At 39.5% G+C, this 20,514-nt stretch overlaps 1 protein-coding gene across 1 annotated transcript in view; it reads left to right on the top strand.

The window, feature by feature from the left end:
• The window catches only part of LOC106084945 (CD109 antigen), a 35,853-nt gene extending 15,929 nt beyond the window's left edge, over positions 1-19,924 (top strand). The window contains exons 3-8 of the mRNA XM_013248928.2: positions 139-400; positions 925-1,192; positions 4,582-4,768; positions 8,998-10,072; positions 10,134-10,658; positions 19,366-19,924. Of these exons, the coding sequence (XP_013104382.2) occupies positions 139-400; positions 925-1,192; positions 4,582-4,768; positions 8,998-10,072; positions 10,134-10,658; positions 19,366-19,860 (2,812 nt within the window). The 3' untranslated portion in view covers positions 19,861-19,924. The remainder of the gene's footprint in view (positions 1-138; positions 401-924; positions 1,193-4,581; positions 4,769-8,997; positions 10,073-10,133; positions 10,659-19,365) is intronic.
• The last annotated feature ends 590 nt before the right edge of the window (positions 19,925-20,514 follow it).

The raw sequence follows: 20,514 nt of genomic DNA, 5'->3' as shown, positions 1-20,514 counted from the left end.
CCATCCTTCGGTGGTCGGTATAAAGAACAATGAAATTCACATTGTTTCATAGAGTTGTCAGCCAAATTTGGGCATAAGCGTGTACAATATTCATTTACACTTGAATTCAACCAACCAAACATTTTTTATCACTTTCAGCTTTAATCCTGACCACGACGTAATTATCGAAGTCAAATCAGACGATCCCATTCCATATTATTTCTACACTATTATGGCCCGTGGCAAAATCATCAAGCATGAATATGTTAAAGTCGAAGGTAACCAAAAATACCATCGCTTAAAAATTCAAACTACAAACGAAATGGCTCCAAGGGCAAAACTCTTTGTTTATCTTATCGATGATGGTGAAATGAAATCTGATGAAGAGGACATCTTTATTCCACTTAAGTTGCAAAATAAGGTAAGCAATTTGAGGTTGCACATTGTAAAAAATGTTTATGAAAAAAAATTTCTAGTCCAGAGTTGACAACAAGATCTATTCTAGTATGCATTTAACCCTCCATCATAGGATGGGGGTATAATAATTGCGTCCCTTTGTAACACATCGAAATATTGATCTGAGAACCAACAAAGCATATGCATTATTCGTCGTCTTCAAAGCATATATTCTTCAAAGCATATGCATTCTTCGTCCGTCTGTCGAAAACACGCAAACTTTCGAGGGAATAAAGCTGAGCACTTGAAATTTTGCACGAATACTTCCTATTAGTGTTGATCGGTTGCGGTAGTAAACGGGCTATATGGGTCTATGTATGTCATCGTTAAATCGTCTTAGAATTTTACGACGATCCGAAATATATATACTTTGTGGGGTCGGAAATTGATATTTCGATGTGTTGCAGACGGAATGACTAAATGAATATACCCCCTATGCTACGTGGTGGGTATAAAAAATGAATTACTATTTTACTTTTAAAATTACAGTTGGAAATAACAGCACCCGAAAAAGCCAATGCTAGCGAGCTTGTATCTCTGAATATAAAAACAGATCCGGATTCATTTGTGGGCTTGTTGGCTGTTGATCAAAGTGTTCTGCTCTTGAAAACTGGCAATGATTTTGATAAAGAAAAAATTTTGGACAACATTGGAAATGTAAAACCTCGAGCCCCAGATACCAATGGCCGCCATGAAACATACCCAGGCAAAAATTCTGGCTTTGTTACTATAACAAATGCCTGTTACCCGCGTGCTTGTAAGTATCAAAAGTTAAATTTAAGACTTAACAGGTAAAGAACAAGTAACAAGAACAGGTAAATAGTACCAAGAATAACAAAACATCGGAAAAATCATTAAGTCGTCCAATATATTTTTTTTTTGAGCACTTTGTCTCAATTTGTAAATAAAGTACCATTTTATACCTAAATGTACGATTTTGAAAAAAAAACCTTCTGGTCGCCCGAAATTTATAGCTAAGCTGTAGCTGTATCCCAATTTTGAGAGCTTAAGAAGACCATGTAAAGAAAGTACCATTTTGTATGTTTTAGTACCTAAATGCTCGAATTAAAAACAAATCTTCTTATCGCCCAATATTTACTGTCAAGGTGTAACCGTATCCTAATTTTGAGTGCTTTAGTACGTTTTAGTATTGAAACATACGATTTTGGATAATCTTCTGTTAACCCAAAGTTTACAGTCAAGGTGTACCTTGTTTGAGTACCTACATATGCGAATAAAAGATTTCTTCTAGTTTCCTAAAATATTCTTTCAGGGCACCAATTACACCATAATTAGTAAGTTTTCTTCCACATGTCGTACTTTTGTCAAGACTGCGATATTCGTTTGTTTGCGATATGTTTGTAAATTTGCTTAAGTTTGGCAGTCCCCTATTTCGGACTATTTTGCACTTTTTGGTACCAAAATGTACGAATTTTGAATGGATTATTTAATCACCCATTACATATCCTTCTTGTACCCACATGCCAATTTTCAGACCTTTAGCTCCATCTATGAGGAAAGTACCAAATGGTACCAATTTTGATACCAAAATATGTGAATGGTGAATGGATCATTTAGCCACCCATCATATATTTCTTAGTTGTACCTACACTGCAAATTTAAGACCTCTAGCTCCATCTGAACAGAAATTATAAAATGGTACCAATTTTGGTACCAAATTTTACGAATTTTTAATAGATCATTTAATCAACCATTATATATTTTCTCCGTGTACCTACATGCCAAATTCCAGACCACTAGCTACATCTTTAAAGAAAGTCCCAAATGGTACCAATTTTGGCACCAAAACGTTAGAATTTATTTTATTTTATTTAATTGTTTTTTATGCAATTATTATGAATAGACCATTTACCCACATTTCAGACCTTTATCTCCATCTGAAGGGAAGAATGGTACCAAAATGTACGAATTGTGAAAAGATAATAGTCACCCATCAAATAATTCCTAGTTATGCCTGCATGCCAAATTTCAGACATCTATCTCCATCTGAAAAGAAAGTACCAAATGGTACCAATTTTGGCACCAACATTTACGAATTTTGCATAGATCATTTTGTGATCCATCATATATTTCCTAGTTGTATCTTTATGCCAAATTTCAGATCTCTAAAGAAATTACCAAATGGCACCAATTGCGGTACTAAACGTACGTTTTACCAGTATTTTTTTTTTTAATTTTTTTCTTTTCACCCTCACCCTTTTGCACCAGATATCTTTTAAGTACAATTTCGAAATTCTGCTTCTATCCATCCGCCCTCTACAAAGTTCACCCATTTTGTACCTTTTGGTACTTTTTTTAGTACCGAAATGTACAAATTTCCAAAAAAAAAACTCTTAAAGTTATTCAATTAAGGTTGCGCGTTGGTTCGCGCTAGGTAAATATGTACCAATTCGTACTAAATACATACCATTTCGTACCAAACCTTATTTTTTCGAGATGCTCTTCAATTTGAGCCCAAGACCATAATTTTTTAAATATGTACCATTTCGTTCTAAATTTCGTACCAAATTCAAAATTTCAGGCAAATCGAATAAGACTTGCGCCCTTTAGAGCATCAAGAAGTCAAATAGGTAGATCGGTTTATATGGGAGGTATATCGGGCTATAGACCAATTTCGGTCACACCTGGCACAATTGCAACAGAATAGCACTTGCAAAATTTCAGCCAGATCGGATAAGAGGCTGTCCTCTTGAGGCTCAAGGATTCAAGGTCCAAAATCGATTTATATGGCAGCTATATCAAAACATGGACCGATTTAACCCATTTACAATACCAACCGACTTATACTAATAAAAAGTACGACATACGGACACTTTCTGCGCCCCTTCTCCAATCTCTGATATAAAGTCCCGAGATGTATCTCTATACGGCAGTGCCGAAGTAGATAAAGTTGAGGTATCCAACTTTCTCTACTTCCATTTTTTCTTATCTCCATTTACTGCCTTCTCTTTCAAAGGATGCAGTTGCACTTCGGGTATGATGTCAATGTCGTCAGCAAAGGCGGATAGGATGTGTTTTCTTGTGAGTGGTGTGCCATATCTATTCACATCTGCATTTCGTGGATTTCCATAAAAACTTTATTTATTATCCGATTACGCTGAAATTTAATACAGTGAGTAGTTTTAGGCCTTCCGACATCTGATCTTAAAATGGTTCAAATCGGACTATATTTAGACATAGCTGCCATATAGACCGATCTCCCGATAAAAGTTCTGAAGACCATAAAAGCTTTATTTTTTGTCCGATTTCGCTGAAATTTGGAATAGTGCGCAGTTTTAAGCCTCAAAACATCCGACCCAAATATGGTACAGATAGGACTATATTTAGATACAGCCGATCTGCCGATAAAGGGTCTGAAGCCCATAAATCTTAATTTTTTAACCAATTTCGCCAAAAATTTGAAACAGTGAGTTATTTTGAGCCTCCTGATACCCGACTTAAATATGGTTCAGATCGGACTATATTTAGATATATAGCTGCCCTACAGACTGATCTCCCGTTAAAGGGTTTGAAGCTAATAAAAACTTTATTTATTAAACGATTTCCCTGAAATTTGAAGCAGTGAGTAGTTTAAGACCTCCCAATATCCGACCTAAACATGGTTCAGATCGGACTATATTTAGATATTGCTGCCATATAGACCGGTCCGCTGATAAGGGGTCTGAAGCCCATAAAAACTTTATTTATTACCCGATTTCGCTGAAATTTGAAAGAGTGAGTATTTTTAAGTCTGCCAACATCTGACCCAAATATGGTTCAGATCGGACTATATTTAGATATAGCTGTCATATACACCCAAATGCCGGTTAAGGATCTGAAGCCTATAAAAGCTTTATTTATTAGCCGATTTGGTTGAAATTGGAATTACAAAATTCAACAGTGACTTATATTTATAAGACCACTCAATGTCGTGCCGAATTTGAGTGCTTAAGTTATCAAATTTTCACCGAATTGTGACGAAATGAGATTTACATATAAAACCGAAGTGGTGGGTATCCAAAGTTCGGTCCGGCCGAATTTAATGCCTTTTTACTTGTTTTTATTTCAGAACAGCAAACATTTAAACTTCTATTAGATCTGTAAAGTCAACCCGTACTTTAAAAAAAAGGTTTTTTCTTAATTTAGCTTACCATCAATATGAGGAACAAGCCTTGCGCTATGATACAAGCTATAGACCAACCGGTGCTAGCTACGCAATGCCAGGTATGGGTTTTGCTTCTCCAGCAGCAATGAGTTTTGCTTCCCCTTCAAATGACCCCCCGGTAATTCGGAAAAATTTTGTTGAAACATGGATATTCGATGATATTGAGAGGTAAGTACTTAGGCGAGGTAGTAAATTAACCTTATATATAAAAATCAATTTGTGTTTGTTTGTAGGTTTGTTTGTTTGTATGTTTGTGTGTTCCTTATAGACTCAGAAACGGCTGAACCGATTTTCTTGAAATTTTCACAGATGGTGCATAATGACCCCGTGGTGAAAATAGGGTACTAAATTTTTTGATATCTGAAGGGGGGGGGGAGGGGTCGAACCCTCCCCCTTACCCTAATTTTCAGAAACCCCAGATCCCGGAGATGGATGGTCCGATTTAAGCGAAATTTTGTGTGCTCTCATATAGTACCCTAAAACTAAAAATTTGGTATCCAAATTTCGGATGGGGGCCGCCCTACCCTAAAACCTACCAAATATATATTTAGATCAATCACGACAATATGGAACTCAAATGATAGGTATTTTGGATAAGAAAACGTATCTGATATCCAATTGTCGGACCAAGTGCTAGGGGGACCAGCCCAAGCTCCAAAACACCCGGACATATTTACCGACCATGCCAATATGGGACTCAAATGAAAGGTATTTGCGAGGAGAATACGAATCTGATATCCAAATGTGGGACCACGTTTCTGGGGGTCCACCCCTTCCCCAAAACATCCCCCCAAACTAGTCTTATTTACTGGCCATGGGAATATGGGGCTTATATAAAAGGTATTTGAATGTAGAATACGAATCTGATATCCAAATATGGGACCAAGTGTTTGGGGGGTCGCCTCTCACTAAAAACATCCCCCCAAGGGACAAATTTACGACCATAGCAATATGGGGCTCAAATCAAAGGTCTTTGGGAGTAAAGCACGAATTTGATATCAATATTCGAGAAAAATGTCTATGGGGCCACGCCATCCCCACAACACCACCCAAATAGTAAGTATTTTCTGACTATTGCAATATGAGGCTCAAATATGAGGGCTTTTGAAGTGGAACACGAATCCGATATAAATTTTTAAGGCCAACTCACTGAGTGGTCAGCCGGTCATGTTAGCCGACTATGGAAATATGGGGCTCAAATTAAAGGTATGTGGGAGTAGACCACGTATCTGATATCAACATTAGGGGCCAACTGTCTAGCGGACGTCCCACCACCATAACAACCCCCAAATAAGACGTATTTACTCACCAAGACAATTTGGGTCTTAAAGAGAGTGGAACTAAATATTCATAGTTTTAGGGCCAATACCTCAAAGCGGACATATTTGATGACTTTTGCAATAATTAGTTTAAATGAGATTAGAAAACGAACTTGATATCCAATTTCGAGGGCAATGGCAATATAGGGTTCAAATAAATGATATAAAGATATATGAGAATAGAGCACGTTGCTGATATATTTTCCGGGCTTAGTGTTTGGGAGACCACCCCAATCCCCAAAACACCCCTTAATCGGGCATATTTACCGACCATGTCAATGTGGAGCTTAAGTGAAAGGTATTGGGGGGTAGAGCAAGAATTGAATCGGGACCAATTTTCTGGGAGTCTACCCCTTTCCCAAAATACCCCACAAAGAGCAATTTTTTACTGACCATCGCAATATGGGACTCAAATAAAGGTATTTGGGAGTAGAATTCGAATTTGATATCCAAATGTATGACCATGTATTTAGGGCATCACCCGTTTCTCAAAACACCCACAAAGGGAAAACATTTTTCGACCATGCCAATATGTGGCTCAAATGAAAGGTATTTGAGATTTGAAAACGAATTTGATAACCAATTTTGTGGCCATGTGTTTGGGGACGCCTCATCCTGTAAACTCTTCTTCAGCCAATGGCAATATGGGGTTTATATAAATGGTATTTGAGAGAAGAGCACGATGCTGATATTTTTTCAGGGCCAAGAATCTGGGGGAACACCTCTGCCCCGAAAACGCAACTAAATCAGACATCATGAGAATATCGGGCTGAAATGAAGTATTTTAAGAATGGAGTACACCTTACATCCAAACTTAAATTCGTAGACCAATAAAGATCATATGGGATTCAGATAAAGGCACTTATATTGTTAAACTCTTAGTCAAGTTAGCATGGTATTTCACTAAAAGAATTTTAATTGTCGAAAATAAATATTCCAAGGAAACTTTTGTTCCATATAAACTAAAAGAAGTCGCAGCGGAGCGGGCCCGGGTCAGCTAGTATATATATACTTTATAGGGTCGGAAATGGATATTTCGATGTGTTGCAAACGGACTGACAAAATGAATATACCCTTCCTGAATATACCCCCCCGCGCAAAAAAAAAATAAAATCCTGGCTACGTCCCTGGCTCTCATATATATCTTTTATCCAATATGCCCTTTTAAAGCTGTAGAAGCCACAATTTTGATCAGATCCTTACCAAATTTGTCACGTAGGGGTTTTTGCGACGTCACAATATGTGTTCAAAATTTCAACAAAGTCGGTTCAGATTTAGATATAACTCCCATATATACCTTTCATCCGATGTGGCCTTTTAAGGCTTTTTGGTCCGATCCTTACAAAATTTAGTATGAGATGTTTGGTGTGAAGTCTATATACGCGTGCAACATTTCGTTAAAATTAAAATCGGATCAGATTAACATATAGCTTTCGTATATATCTTTCAGCTGATATGGCCTTTAAAGTCTGTAGCAGCCATAATTTTGGTCCGATCTTTACAAAATTTCGCACGAGATGTTTTATTTGACGTCGCAATACGTGTTTCAAATGTCATAGGAATCGGTCCAGATTTACATATAGCTCACATGTATATCTTTCATCCGATATGGTGTTTAAAGGGTTTAGTGACTACAAGTTTGGTCCGATCCTTACAAAATTTCACACGAGATGTTTTATTTTATATCTCAATACCTGTGCAAAAAATTTCATTAAATTCGGATCAGATTTAGATGTAGCTCCCATATATAACTTTCCGCAAATATGGCCTTTTAAGACAGACCATTAAGTTCTATCGAAACTCGGTGGTGTAGGGAATTATATAGTCGGCTCCGCCCAACTTTTGCCTTTTCTTACTGCTTTCAAATGGCATAGTTCTTCACAAATGTTTTCAGGATTAGGAGGGGATAACGACCGCTGAAAATTTTTTCTGATGTTACCACCAGGATTCGAACCGAGGCGTTCATCGTCATAGGCGGACGTGATTATTAGTACTACTGTGAAACACAACGAAATGTTAATCTGAGACCCAACAAAGTATACATTTTCTTGACCGTCTTGACATTCTTAGTCGATTTGGCCAGGTTCGTCCGTCTGTCTGTCGAAAACACCATAACTTTCGAAGGAATATGGCTAGGAGCTTCTAGTTTTGCACAATTACTTCCTATTAGTATAGGTCTCTTGGGATCGTAAATCCCTGTAAGCCTGAGCAATTAAAGAAACTGGAGAAAGTTGGGAACTAAAACTTTAAGATAGTCTTTAACTTTATCTACCTCGGCACTACCGTAGCCGAAACCAATGGCACTAGTTTTGAAATAAAACGAAGGATAATTTTGGCGAACAGATGCTACTTTGGATTGAGCAAGCAGCTGAGGAGCAAAGCCAGCTCCCGACAGACGAAAATTTCACTATACAAGACACTGATACTGCCCGTGCGGTTATATGGCTCCGAAGCATGGGAACTTGCGTAAGCAGATGAGGCAGTACTTGGAGTGCTTGAGAGAAAAATACTTCGTAAAAACACTACGTTTGTGTTGACTAGGTCATGTTGTCAGAATAGATAAAGAAGCCCCAGTAAAGAAGTCTTTTGAAGGCGATCACGGTGGTACTCTCAAACCGGGACGACCAAGAGCCCGATAGAAAGATCAAGTGGTGGGAGACACCCGAAGCGTGGAGTAAGAGATGTTAGAAGAAGATTTCTATATCGGCACAGATTTCTAGTGGTTCAACACAATTCACTATACAATATTTCAGCGAAATTGGATAATATATAGGCGATTTATGGGACCGAAAATTTAAATAGGAAGATTGGAGCGGAAGAGAGTTTCAGCTTGTTATCTCAACAGGCATACGGATGGACATGGCTAGAAGGTGTTAGAATTTTCGAGGTTCAAGAATACATACACTTTTCAGGTTCGGAAATGTATATTTCGATGCGTTGCAAACGTACTGACAAAATGAATTTACCACCGACCATAGGTGATGGGTTTAAAAATAATTATTGAAAACAATTTATAAGTTATCCTATCAATATACTTATATATGCTTATATGATTGTCACTCTCTTTCTCCCAAACAGCACTGATTCCGAGGGTATTGCCAACTTTACCAGAAACATTCCCGACACAATGACCTCTTGGGTTATTACTGGATTTTCCCTAAATGAAAATACAGGCTTTGGTATGACAGAAAATGCCACTAATATACTCGTATCTCAGCCCTTCTTTGTAAGCCTCAACCTTCCGTATGCGGTAAAACGAGGTGAGATCGTTAACATACCCGTAGTGGTCTTCAATTATATGGCCACTCAAGTAGAAGCAGAAATCACCATGGAAAATGTTGATGATGAGTATGATTTTGTTGGAACCGATGGTAATGTGCTTACGGATAAGGTAATGAGTCAACAAGTGACGGTTCCTACCAATATCGGAAATGTAGTCTCGTTTACAATCTTCCCCAAACGTGTTGGCTATATCACATTGAAAGTTAAGGCCGTTACCCCTCTGGCCGGAGATATAGTCCATCAAAAGCTAAAAGTTGAACCTGAAGGTGTAACTCAGTACAAAAACGAAGCTCTCTTTGTCAATATACCAGCAAATGGAGAACCGCTTAAGCACACCTTCAAGGCGGAAATTCCAGCCGATGCTGTTGTCGATTCAGAGTTTATAGAATTCACAGCCGTAAGTGATCTGTTGGGCCCGACCATCGAGAACATCGATAGATTGGTACGCATGCCCTATGGCTGTGGTGAACAGAACATGATCAACTTTGTACCCAACATCTTGGTGCTTGACTATTTGGAGACCATGCAAATTGACAATCCCACCTTGACGGAAAAAGCCAAGGCCTTCATGTTGAATGGTTACCAGCGTCAATTGACATACAAGCATCAGAACGGTGCTTACAGTTCTTTTGGTGAGGGTCACAGTAACCCCGATAATTGGTTGACCGCCTATGTGGCTCGCTCCTTTATACGGGCACGAAAATACATAACCATTGATGAAATGCTGATAGAGAATGCCTTGGAATATTTAGCATCGACTCAGGAAGAAAGTGGAGAATTTGTAAGCATGAGATATAATTTCTATAGCACTAAACAGTCCGATGGTGTTGGCAAAACTGCCTACATCCTACTGGCCTTCTTGGAGAATCAGGTGAGCTGAAATCTACTACTTTGACAAAATTTTATCTAACCAGAAATCGTTTACCCTTCAGGAATACGCACTTAAATTCAAAACGCAAATTCGAAAAGGTTTGAATTATCTTCAGAGCCATTTTGCTAATGAGGATGATCTCCACACACTGGCCCTCATATCGTTGGTCTTCCAAAGAGCCAAACATGACAGCCTGCCTAAGCTGCTGGTGAAATTGGAGCATAGGTCACACAATGAGAATAATCTTAAATGGTGGAAGACTTCTGAAAAATACCGCAGTAATGATATAGAAATCACAGCTTATATTTTACAAACCCTTTTGGAAAGCAAAGATGTTGACGCCACCACCGTGTTGCCCACACTCAAATGGTTGGTAGGCAAGCGCAACAGTTTGGGTGGATTTGCCTCAACCCAAGACACTGTTGTTGGACTAGAGGCCTTGATTAAATTTGCTGAGAAATTCGCTGCTGCCGGAAGAGGTAGTATCAACATTAAATTCCATACCCAGAATGAAGCCGGTGAAGAGATCTCAAGCAATGAGTTTACAATTGATGAAACGACGGGCTTAGGCCTCATCAGCCATGAGGTAGGTTTATACTGAATTAATTAAAATAAGTAAAAGCGTACTAAGTTCGGTCGGGCCAAATCTTATATACCCTCCACCATGGATGGCTATTGTCAAGTTCTTCAAATGATTTTTTCAAATAGAAAAACACCACCTCCAAAATTACAGCAAATCGAGTAATTATGGCGCAATCCAGAGGCTCGAAAAGCCTAACTGGAAGCTCGGTTTACATGCCAGCTATATCAGGTTATATACCGATTTAGACCACACTTGAAACAGTTGTTGAAAGTCATACCAAAACGACGTGTGCAAAATGTTAACCATATTGGATAAGAATTGCGCCCTCTAGAAGTCCAAGAAGTCTTATCGGAAGGTCGGTTTATATAGCAGCTGTATCAGGATATTGACTAATTTTGAGCATACTCGACACAGTTGTGAAAGTGAAAATAGAAAACCTTATCCAAAATTTCGGCCAAATCGGATAAGAATTGCGCCCTCTAGAAGCTCCAGAAGTCAAGACCCAAGATCGGTTTATATGACAGCTATATCAGGTTAGGGGAGGCCACCGTAGCGCAGAGGTTAGCATGTCCGCCTATGATGCTGAACGCGGGAGTTCGAATCCTGGTGAGACCATCAGAAAATATTTTTATCGGTAGTTTTCCCCTCCTAATGCTGGCAACATTTGTGAGGTACTATGCCATGTAAAACTTCTCTCCAAAGAGGTCTAGCACTGCAGTACGCCGATTGGACTCAGCTATAACGAATAAAAAGGCGTTAAGTTCGGCCGGGCCGAACTTTGGATACCCACCACCATATGTAAACCACCTTTTATCAAAATTCGGTGAAAATTTCATACCTTATGTCCCATAAGTCATATCAAAATATGTTCCGATTTGGACCAAATACTAATAAGTATAGTAGCTATAGCTAAAAATAAACCGATCTGAACCATATACGACACGGATGTCGAAAAGGCCAACATGAGTCATTGTGGCAAATTTCAGTGAAATCGGATTATAAATACGCCTTTTATGGGGCCAAGACTTGAATCGAGATATCGGTCTATATATATAGCAGCTGTATCCAAATCTGAAGCGATTTGGGCCAAGGTGCAGAAAAATGTCGAAGAGCCTAACACAAAGCTCTGTCCCAAATTTCGGCCATATCGGACAATAAATGCGCATTTTATGGCCCCAAACCTAAAATCGAGAGATCGGTCTATATGGCATCTATATTCAAATCTGGGCCGATCTGGGCCAAATTGAAGAAGGACATCGAAGAGCCTTACTTAACTCACTGTCTCAAATTTCAGCGACATCGGACAATAAATGCGTCTTTTATTGCCCCAAACCTAAAACCGAAATATCGGTCTATATGGCAGCTATACCCAAATCTGGACCGATCTGAGCCAAATTGACGAGGGATATCGAAGGGCCTAACACAACTGCCTGTCCCAAATTTCAGCAAGAACGGATAATAAATGTGGCTTTTATGGACCTAAGACCCTAAATCAGCGGATCGGTCTATATGGGGACTATATCAAGATATAGTCCGATATAGCCCATCTTCAAACTTAACCTGCTAATGGACGAAAAAAGAATCTGTGCAAAGTTTCAGCTCAATATCTCTATTTTTAAAGACTGTAGCGTGATTTCAACAGACAGACGGATGGACATGTCTAGATCGTCTTAGATTTTTACGCTGATCAAGAATATATATACTTTATAGGGTCGGAAATGGATATTTCGATGTGTTGCAAACGGAATGACAAAATGAATATACCCCCATCCTTCGGTGGTAGGTATAAAAAGGAGGCCCCTTATCATTGCTTAAAACTTGAATCGAACTGTACTCATCGTGAGAATTTTGCCCCTGTTCCTTAGTGGAATGTTCATGGGCAAAATTTGCAATATAAGGTTATGGACCAACTTTAACCATATTTGGCACAGTTGTTGAAAGTCATAACAATGTCATGCAAAATTTCAGCCAAATCAGATAAGAATTACGCCCTCTAGAAGCTCTATAAATCTAATCGGGAGATCGGTTTATATGGCGGCTATATCACGTTATGGACTGATTTAGACCATACTTGGCACAGTTATTGGAAGTCATACCAGAACACCTCGTTCAAATTTTCAGCCAAGCGGATAAGAATTGCGACCTCTAGAGGCTCATGAAGTCAAGACCCCATATTGGTTAATATGACAGCTAAATCAGGTTTTGCACCAATGTCAACTATACTCAGAACTGTTGTTGGAAATCATAAAAAAACACTTCATGCAAAATTCCAGCCAAATCGGACAAGAATTGCGTCCTCTAGTGGATCAAGGAGTCAAGATCCAAGATCGGTTTATATGGCAGCTATACCAAAACATGGACCGATTTGGCCTATTCACAATCCCAGCTCACCCACGCTAGTAAAAAGTATTTGTGCAAAATTTCAAGCGGCTAGCTTTACTCCTTCGAGAGTTAGCTTGTTTTCGACAGACAGATGGACGGACGGACAGACAGACGGACATGGCTAGATCCACTTAAAATGTCATAACGATCACGAACATATGTGCTTTATGGGGTCTTAGAGTAATATTTCGAGGAGTTACAAACAGAATGACGAAATCAGTATACCCCCTATGGTATAATAAAAACAACATCCAAACTTCTCATATATCAATGAGTGTTGTCCGATACAAGTTTAAGCTCAATGATAAGAGGCCTACTTTTAATAGCCGAGTCTGTACGGTGTGTCGCAGTACGACACCTCTTTGGGGACACATTTTTGCATGGCTTCTATACATGACATAGTTCCTTACCAATGGGGGATATTTTTTCTGATGTTCTCGCCAGGCCTCTATCCCAGGCCCCTAACCGTACTTCCCCCTTACTAACTTACTTAAATTAGCTATAACATAATATTTTTCCCATTAGCCGGACGAAGAATAGCGTTCCAAAGCCTCGATCTTCTGCGCTCCTTCTAAAATCTCCAACAACAAGTTTCGACGTGTCTCCCACGACCTGATCTTTCCTTTAGAATCTTGGTCGTCCCGGTTCGCGTGTACAACGGTGATCGCCTTCAAAAGACTTCTTTGGTGGGGCTTCTTCATCCATTCTGACAACATGATCTAGCCAACACAACCGTTGCATTTTGATGTATTTAACTATGCCATCGTCGTCACATAGCTCGTGGTTCATACAACGCCTATACTCTCCATTTACGTAAACTGAACCATATATTTATCTGCTCTGAGTTACAGGGCTTTATGGGAGTTGATATCATCCACTTTGTCTATCTCCATTTACTGCTGAACCCATTTTTATTGATTCTCTTTCGATTTTAAAGGCTGCAATTGCTTCTTCCGGTGACCGACAATGTCGTCGGCAAAGGCGGGTGTCATATTTTGTCGTGTGAGTAGTGTCTTTTCATGTCTGCATCTCGTAAAATCTTCTCCAGCAGGATATTAAAGAGAACCCACAATAGGATGTCTTCCTTGTCTGAAACCTCGATTGGTATTGAACGGTTCGGAAAGGGTCTTTCCTATTTAGCTGACGAACCTGTATCAGCAATTGCCATCCTGCAAAGTCGTTTCAGTTTTGCAGGAATACCGAACTCAGACATGGCTTGAAATACTTTTAAACGTATAGGGCTGTAGAAGGCGGCTTTGTAGTCAACGAAATAATGGTAGGTGTTGATTTGTCCTTCTCGGCTCTTTTCCAAGATTTAGCGCAGTATGAATATCTGGTCTAGAGTGGATTTACTAGGTCTAAAGCCGCATTTATAGGGCCCAATTATCTCAATGACTTTGGATTTTAATCTTTCACACGGTACGCTCGATAGTACTTTGTATGCGATGGGGAGAAGATTTTTTCTTCTTGAGTACGGTTCCATTCACTGGGTATGCGTTTCTATAGCCAGATTGCGCTGACGATCTGATGCATACGCTTTCAGCGTGTCGCCTCCGGTCTTAAACAGTTCAACGGGCAACCCATCGGCTCCTGCTTCCTAATTGTTTCTCAGCCGGGTTATTACTTCGTGGACCTCATTTTGACTAGTTGGTACACATTCTATTCCATCATCAGGAATTGGTTCTGCGGTACCCTCATCGGATAACAGCAGCTGGGAAAAGTGTTATTTCCACATAGGCAGCACACTATCTGTATCGGTTACCATATTTCCTTCTTTGTCTCTGCTAAAGAATGTGCCTGTATCAATGCCCTCGGTTTAATGACTATAATGTTGTCTTGTACGCCGCAATCTTGGCTTCAGTAGCTTTTTGGCACTCCTGTTCGTCCCAAGGATTCCTTGGGAAAGGTTTTTGGTACACAAGTGCAGAGTGGGAAATGGTTTGCCATTGCGCTACTATACTTTTGAGACAGGGAGTGCTTTAATCAACCAATTGGGTCCGCCGAGTGGAGTATGCCGTTGTCACGATGTTGGAATCTGGTGCTGCTAACTAACAGGAGATTAACGCCTTCTCTGAGGATGGCACAATCCGTATTGTTTGGGCGCCAGGCCATAATGGAGTAGGGGGGAATGAAAGGGCAGGAGATTTGGCAGTAAAGGCCAGAGAACTGTCATCGGTTAACTTGGTTAACCCGAAGTTTTTCGGGTCGACATAGTCCGATTTAAGGGCGTGGGCATGTAACACTGTGGAACAGCAAAACAATCGGTAGGACACGAAAAACCTATGGGGTGGTCCGTATCGTGAGAGGAGAAGACTATTAGTGAAAGGATGTAAGAAGGAGGTCAGTATAGCTTTTGGTGTCATAACAGGACACATAGGACTACGAGCTCACTTATGCAAAATCGGTGCGACAAGTGATTGCATGTGTAGGGCATGTGGGGAAGATGATGAGACGTTGGAGCATTTCCTATGCCATTGCCCGGCTTTCGCGGCTAACAGACACCGGTACTTAGGTGGGGATATGGTACCAGAGGAGTGGTTTGGAAAACGATTAAGGATTTTCTAAGTAGTACGGAATTCCTAACTTAAAATATTCTTTTGTCGAGGTTACTTTTTAGTTTGTAGAGCGCACAACAAGCCGATTACCGCAGGTTAATATCTGCACCCTCTTTTCAACCTAACCTAACCAGGTTCTTTGCCGCGGTCAATCCATTATCGGAAATTTCTTCGTGTAGGCTAAATTCTCCAAATGTTGAGTCAAAGATATTTTTCTTCCCTGTTTTTGCATTAAAATCTCCCACAACGATTTTAATATCATGGGGGGACAGGGTGGGTGGTGGTGGGATCTTTGGTCTGTTCGTCCTAGTCTTCTGTTGGGGTATGGGCACGAATAAAGTTGATGTTGAAGAATTTGCCCGAAATAAACCTGGAGACAAAGTGTTTCAGTCTCAGACTGACCACAAATCTACAGCTAAATTCATGCCTCGTTTCGTGGCAGCTATAATGTAGAGCTCCACAACAACACCGAACCATCGCACTTCTTGTATGACAATATTGTCTACCCTGTATTTCTCCAATACATCCGCCAAACCCTCTTTATAAAGAGTGCAGACACTCCATGTCCTTTATGGGGATTGTGGCTAGCCTCTCATCTACCAAGAGACAAAGTGTTTCAGTCTCATACTAACCAAAAATCCACAGTCAAATTCATGCCCCGTTTCATGGCAGTTATAATACAAGGCTCCACCTCTCGGTGTTATTGTGGAGCCCTTCCCGAGCCATCGCACTTCTTGTATGGCAGGTAATATATACCCTTTATATCTCCAATACATCCGCCAGTGCGTGTACCGCACCCTCTCTATAAAGAGTGCGGACATTCCATATCCTTTATGCAGATTGTTACTAGCCTCTCATCCACCGAAATAAACCTGAAGACAAAGTGTTTCGGTCTCAGACTAACCAAAAATCCACAGCCAAATTCATGTCTCGTTTCATGGCATCTATAATACAGGGCTTCACCTCGCGGTGTTGTTCGGTTCAGTGTTCGGTTCGAAATGTGTTCATTCACCGTAACGTTGCGTCCAACAGCATCTTTGAAAAAATACGGTCCAATGATTCCACCAGCGTACAAACCACACCAAACAGTGCATTTTTCGGGATGCATGGGCAGTTCTTGAACGGCTTCTGGTTGCTCTTCACTCCAAATGCGGCAATTTTGCTTATTTACGTAGCCATTCAACCAGAAATGAGCCTCATCGCTGAACAAAATTTGTCAAAATTTGAACACATTTCGAACCGAACACTGATTTTGGTAATAAAATTCAATGATTTGTAAGCGTTGCTCGTTAGTAAGTCTATTCATGATGAAATGTCAAAGCATACTGAGCATCTTTCTCTTTGACACCATGTCTGAAATCCCACGTGATCTGTCAAATACTAATGCATGAAAATCCTAACCTCAAAAAAATCACCCTTGTTTGGAATCTTCTTCGTTTTTATACCCTCCACCATAAGACTAATTTCGTCATTCTGTTTGTAACTACTCAAAATATTCGTCTGAGAGCCCATAAAGTATATATATTCTTGATCGTCGCGACATTTTATGTCGATCTAGCCATGTCCGTCCGTCTGTCCGTCCGTCTGTCCATCCGTCCGTCTGTCTGTCGAAAGCACGCTAACTTCCGAAGGAGTAAAGCTAGCCGCTTGAAATTTTGCACAAATACTTGCTATTAGTGTAGGTAGGTTGGTATTGTAAATGGGCCATATCGGTCCATGTTTTGATATAGCTGCCATATAAACCGATCTTGGGTCTTGACTTCTTGAGCCTCTAGAGTGCGCAATTCTTATCCGATTGGAATGAAATTTTGCACGATGTGTTTTGTTATGATATCCAACAACTGTGCCAAGTATTGTTCAAATCGGTCCATTACCTGGTATAGCTGCCATATAAACCGATCTGGGGTCTTGACTTCTTGAGCCTCTAGAGTGCGCAATTCTTATCCGATTGGAATGAAATTTTGCACGACGTGTTTTGTTATGATATCCAACAACTGTGCCAAGTATGGTTCAAATCGGTTTATAACCTGATATAGCTGCCATATAAACCGATCTTGGGTCTTGACTTCTTGAACCTCTAGAGTGCGCAATTCTTATCCGATTGGAATGAAATTTTGCACGATGTGTTTTGTTATGATATCCAACAACTGTGCCAAGTATTGTTCAAATCGGTCCATTACCTGATATAGCTGCCATATAAACCGATCTGGGGTCTTGACTTCTTGAGCTTCTAGAGTGCGCAATTCTTATCCGATTGGAATGAAATTTTGCATGACGTGTTTTGTTATGATATCCAATAAATGTGCCAAGTATGGTTCGAATCGGTCCATAATCTGATATATATGACATATAAACCGGTCTGGGATCTTGACTTCTTGAGCCTCTAGAGGTCGCAATTATTATCCGATTTGTCTGAAATTATGTACTACGGATCCTCTCATAACCATCAACATACGTGTTTATTATGATCTGAATCGGTATATAGCCCGATTCAGCTCCCATATAAATTGATCTCTCTATTTTACTTCTTGAGCCCCCAAAGGGCTCAATTCTTATTCGAATTGGCTGACATTTTACACAGGTCTCCAACATGTAAGAATATAATAATAGCAGAGCAAATCTTTTCCTGTATCCTTTTTTGCCTAAGAAGAGATGCCGGGGGAAGAACTCGGCAAATGCGATCCATGTTGGAGGGTATGTAAGATTTACTTGTTTCATAGTAATTTCCTCAAATTTTCTGGGTGAAGGGCTACTAACACGACGCCCCAGCCCATATTTTTAACGTTCTACAGGTGAACTCGTGACACATTTTAGCTCACTAACTTGAACGAATGTTAAAGGTAGCAACCCAGTTGACACCGCGGGGAGGTTTGTTTTCACATTTGAGATGTGAAAAGCCTCCATTTTGCATTGTCAAAACCAATCAGAACCTTGCTTGGTTTCCAACATCCCCAAGTCATCCTCTTGATCCCCTAGAAACCTCAATTATTATCCGATTTAGCTGAAATTTTGCAGGTAGTGTTTTGTAACGAGTATACCAAGTATGGTCCGAATCATTATTTAACCTGATATAGCTCCCATATATACCGAAATCCCGATTTGACATCTTGATCCCCAAAAACCTCAAATTTTATCCGATTAAGCTGAAATTTTGCATGTAGTATTCCATGACGATTTATTGGCGGAGTAGGGTCTGAATATATATATAACCTGATATAGCTCTCATATATGCCGATCTCTCGATTTGACATCTTAAGCCCCTAGAATCCGCAATTGTTATCCGGACTTTCAACAATCGTTCTAAGTATGGTGGAAATCGATCTTTAACCTGTTATAGCTCCCATATAAACACATTCCCCGATTACCCTCCAAGGCCCCTAGAGGCTTCAAGTTTTGCCTGATTTGGCAGAAATTTGGTTGTAGAATCCATAGAGGGGGGCTCCCAAGATTCGGCCCGGCCTAAATTAACACATTTTTACTTCGGTTGCCCAAAAAGTAATTGCGGATTTTTTAAAAGAAAGTAAATGCATTTTTAATAAAACTTAGAATGAACTTTAATCAAATATACTTTTTTTACACTTTTTTCTAAAGCAAGCTAAAAGTTACAGCTGATAACTGACAGAAGAAAGAATGCAATTACCGAGTCACAAGCTGTGAAAAAATTTGTCAACTCCGACTATATGAAAAATCCGCAATTACTTTTTGGGCAACCCAATATGTATTTGTTTAACGACATTAATCCAAATTATTAACTCCAACATGTACATTTATAGTTCAACAGATCTACTCGTCAACTGACTGTCAGCGCCGAAGGTCAAGGCTCAGCACTACTACAGTTCTCCTATCGTTACAATTTAGTAACTAAAGATGACAATGCCGGATTTCTTATCAGATATTCGCTAAATAAGGAATCCACCAGCGATCATATCTCGATGAATGTTTGTGCGGAATACGAAGCAGAGGCCGACGATGAAATTAAAGAATCAAATATGGCTGTTATGGAAATCTACCTTCCTTCAGGTTACAAAACCGATCATGATAGTTTACAGTTTATCCGTTCAACTGCACTGGTTCAAAGAGTTGATACTAAAAATGATGAAACCGTCATTATTGTTTATTTCGACATGTTATTTGCTGGTGAGCCCATTTGTTTTGATATCTTTGCTGAAAATTACCACAAGGTTGACAAACTGAAGCCAGCTGCCATTACAGTGTACGACTATTATAATAGCAAAAAACGTGCCACCGTTTTCTATGAAGTGAAGTAAAAATTTTGAAATAATTGTGAAGTTGATGTCCCATTTTTTAATAAAATCAAACTGTTTAAATTCATATCTTGTTTGGCTTAAGAAAGACAAGGGCGAACTTTTGATACCCTTTATCCGATAATAAATCGACATTTAATGGGCCTAAGGTCTTAAATGAGGACTTCGGATTATATAATATTGAGTTGCCCAAAAAGTAATTGCGGATTTTTCAAATAGTCGGCGTTGACAAATTTTTTCAACGGCTTGTGACTCTGTAATTGCATTCTTTCTTCTGTCAGTTATCAGCTGTTACTTTTAGCTTACTTTAGAAAAAAAGTGCGCGAAATTTTGTTTACATTTGTTTGTTTGGCGTCAATTTTAATATGGAGCCCACAAAGGAGCATTTTCGTCATATTTTACTTTATTATTTCCGTAAAGGAAAAAACGCGGAGCAGGTTGCTAAAAAGTTACGAAATGTGTATGGTAACAAAGCCTTAAAAGGAAGACAGTGTCAAAATTGGTTTCCCAAATTCCGTTCTGGAGATTTTTCACTTAAAGATGAGCCACGTTCAGGTCGGCCAAATGAAGTTGATGATGACCAAATCAAAGAATTAATCGAATTGGATCGTCATGTAACTGAGCGTGAGATAGGAGAGAAGTTAAATATACCAAAAT

Source organism: Stomoxys calcitrans, chromosome 3 (assembly GCF_963082655.1).
Source record: "Stomoxys calcitrans chromosome 3, idStoCalc2.1, whole genome shotgun sequence".
NCBI classification, from domain to species: Eukaryota; Metazoa; Arthropoda; class Insecta; order Diptera; family Muscidae; genus Stomoxys; species Stomoxys calcitrans.
This window is presented reverse-complemented; position numbering and strand designations above follow the sequence as displayed.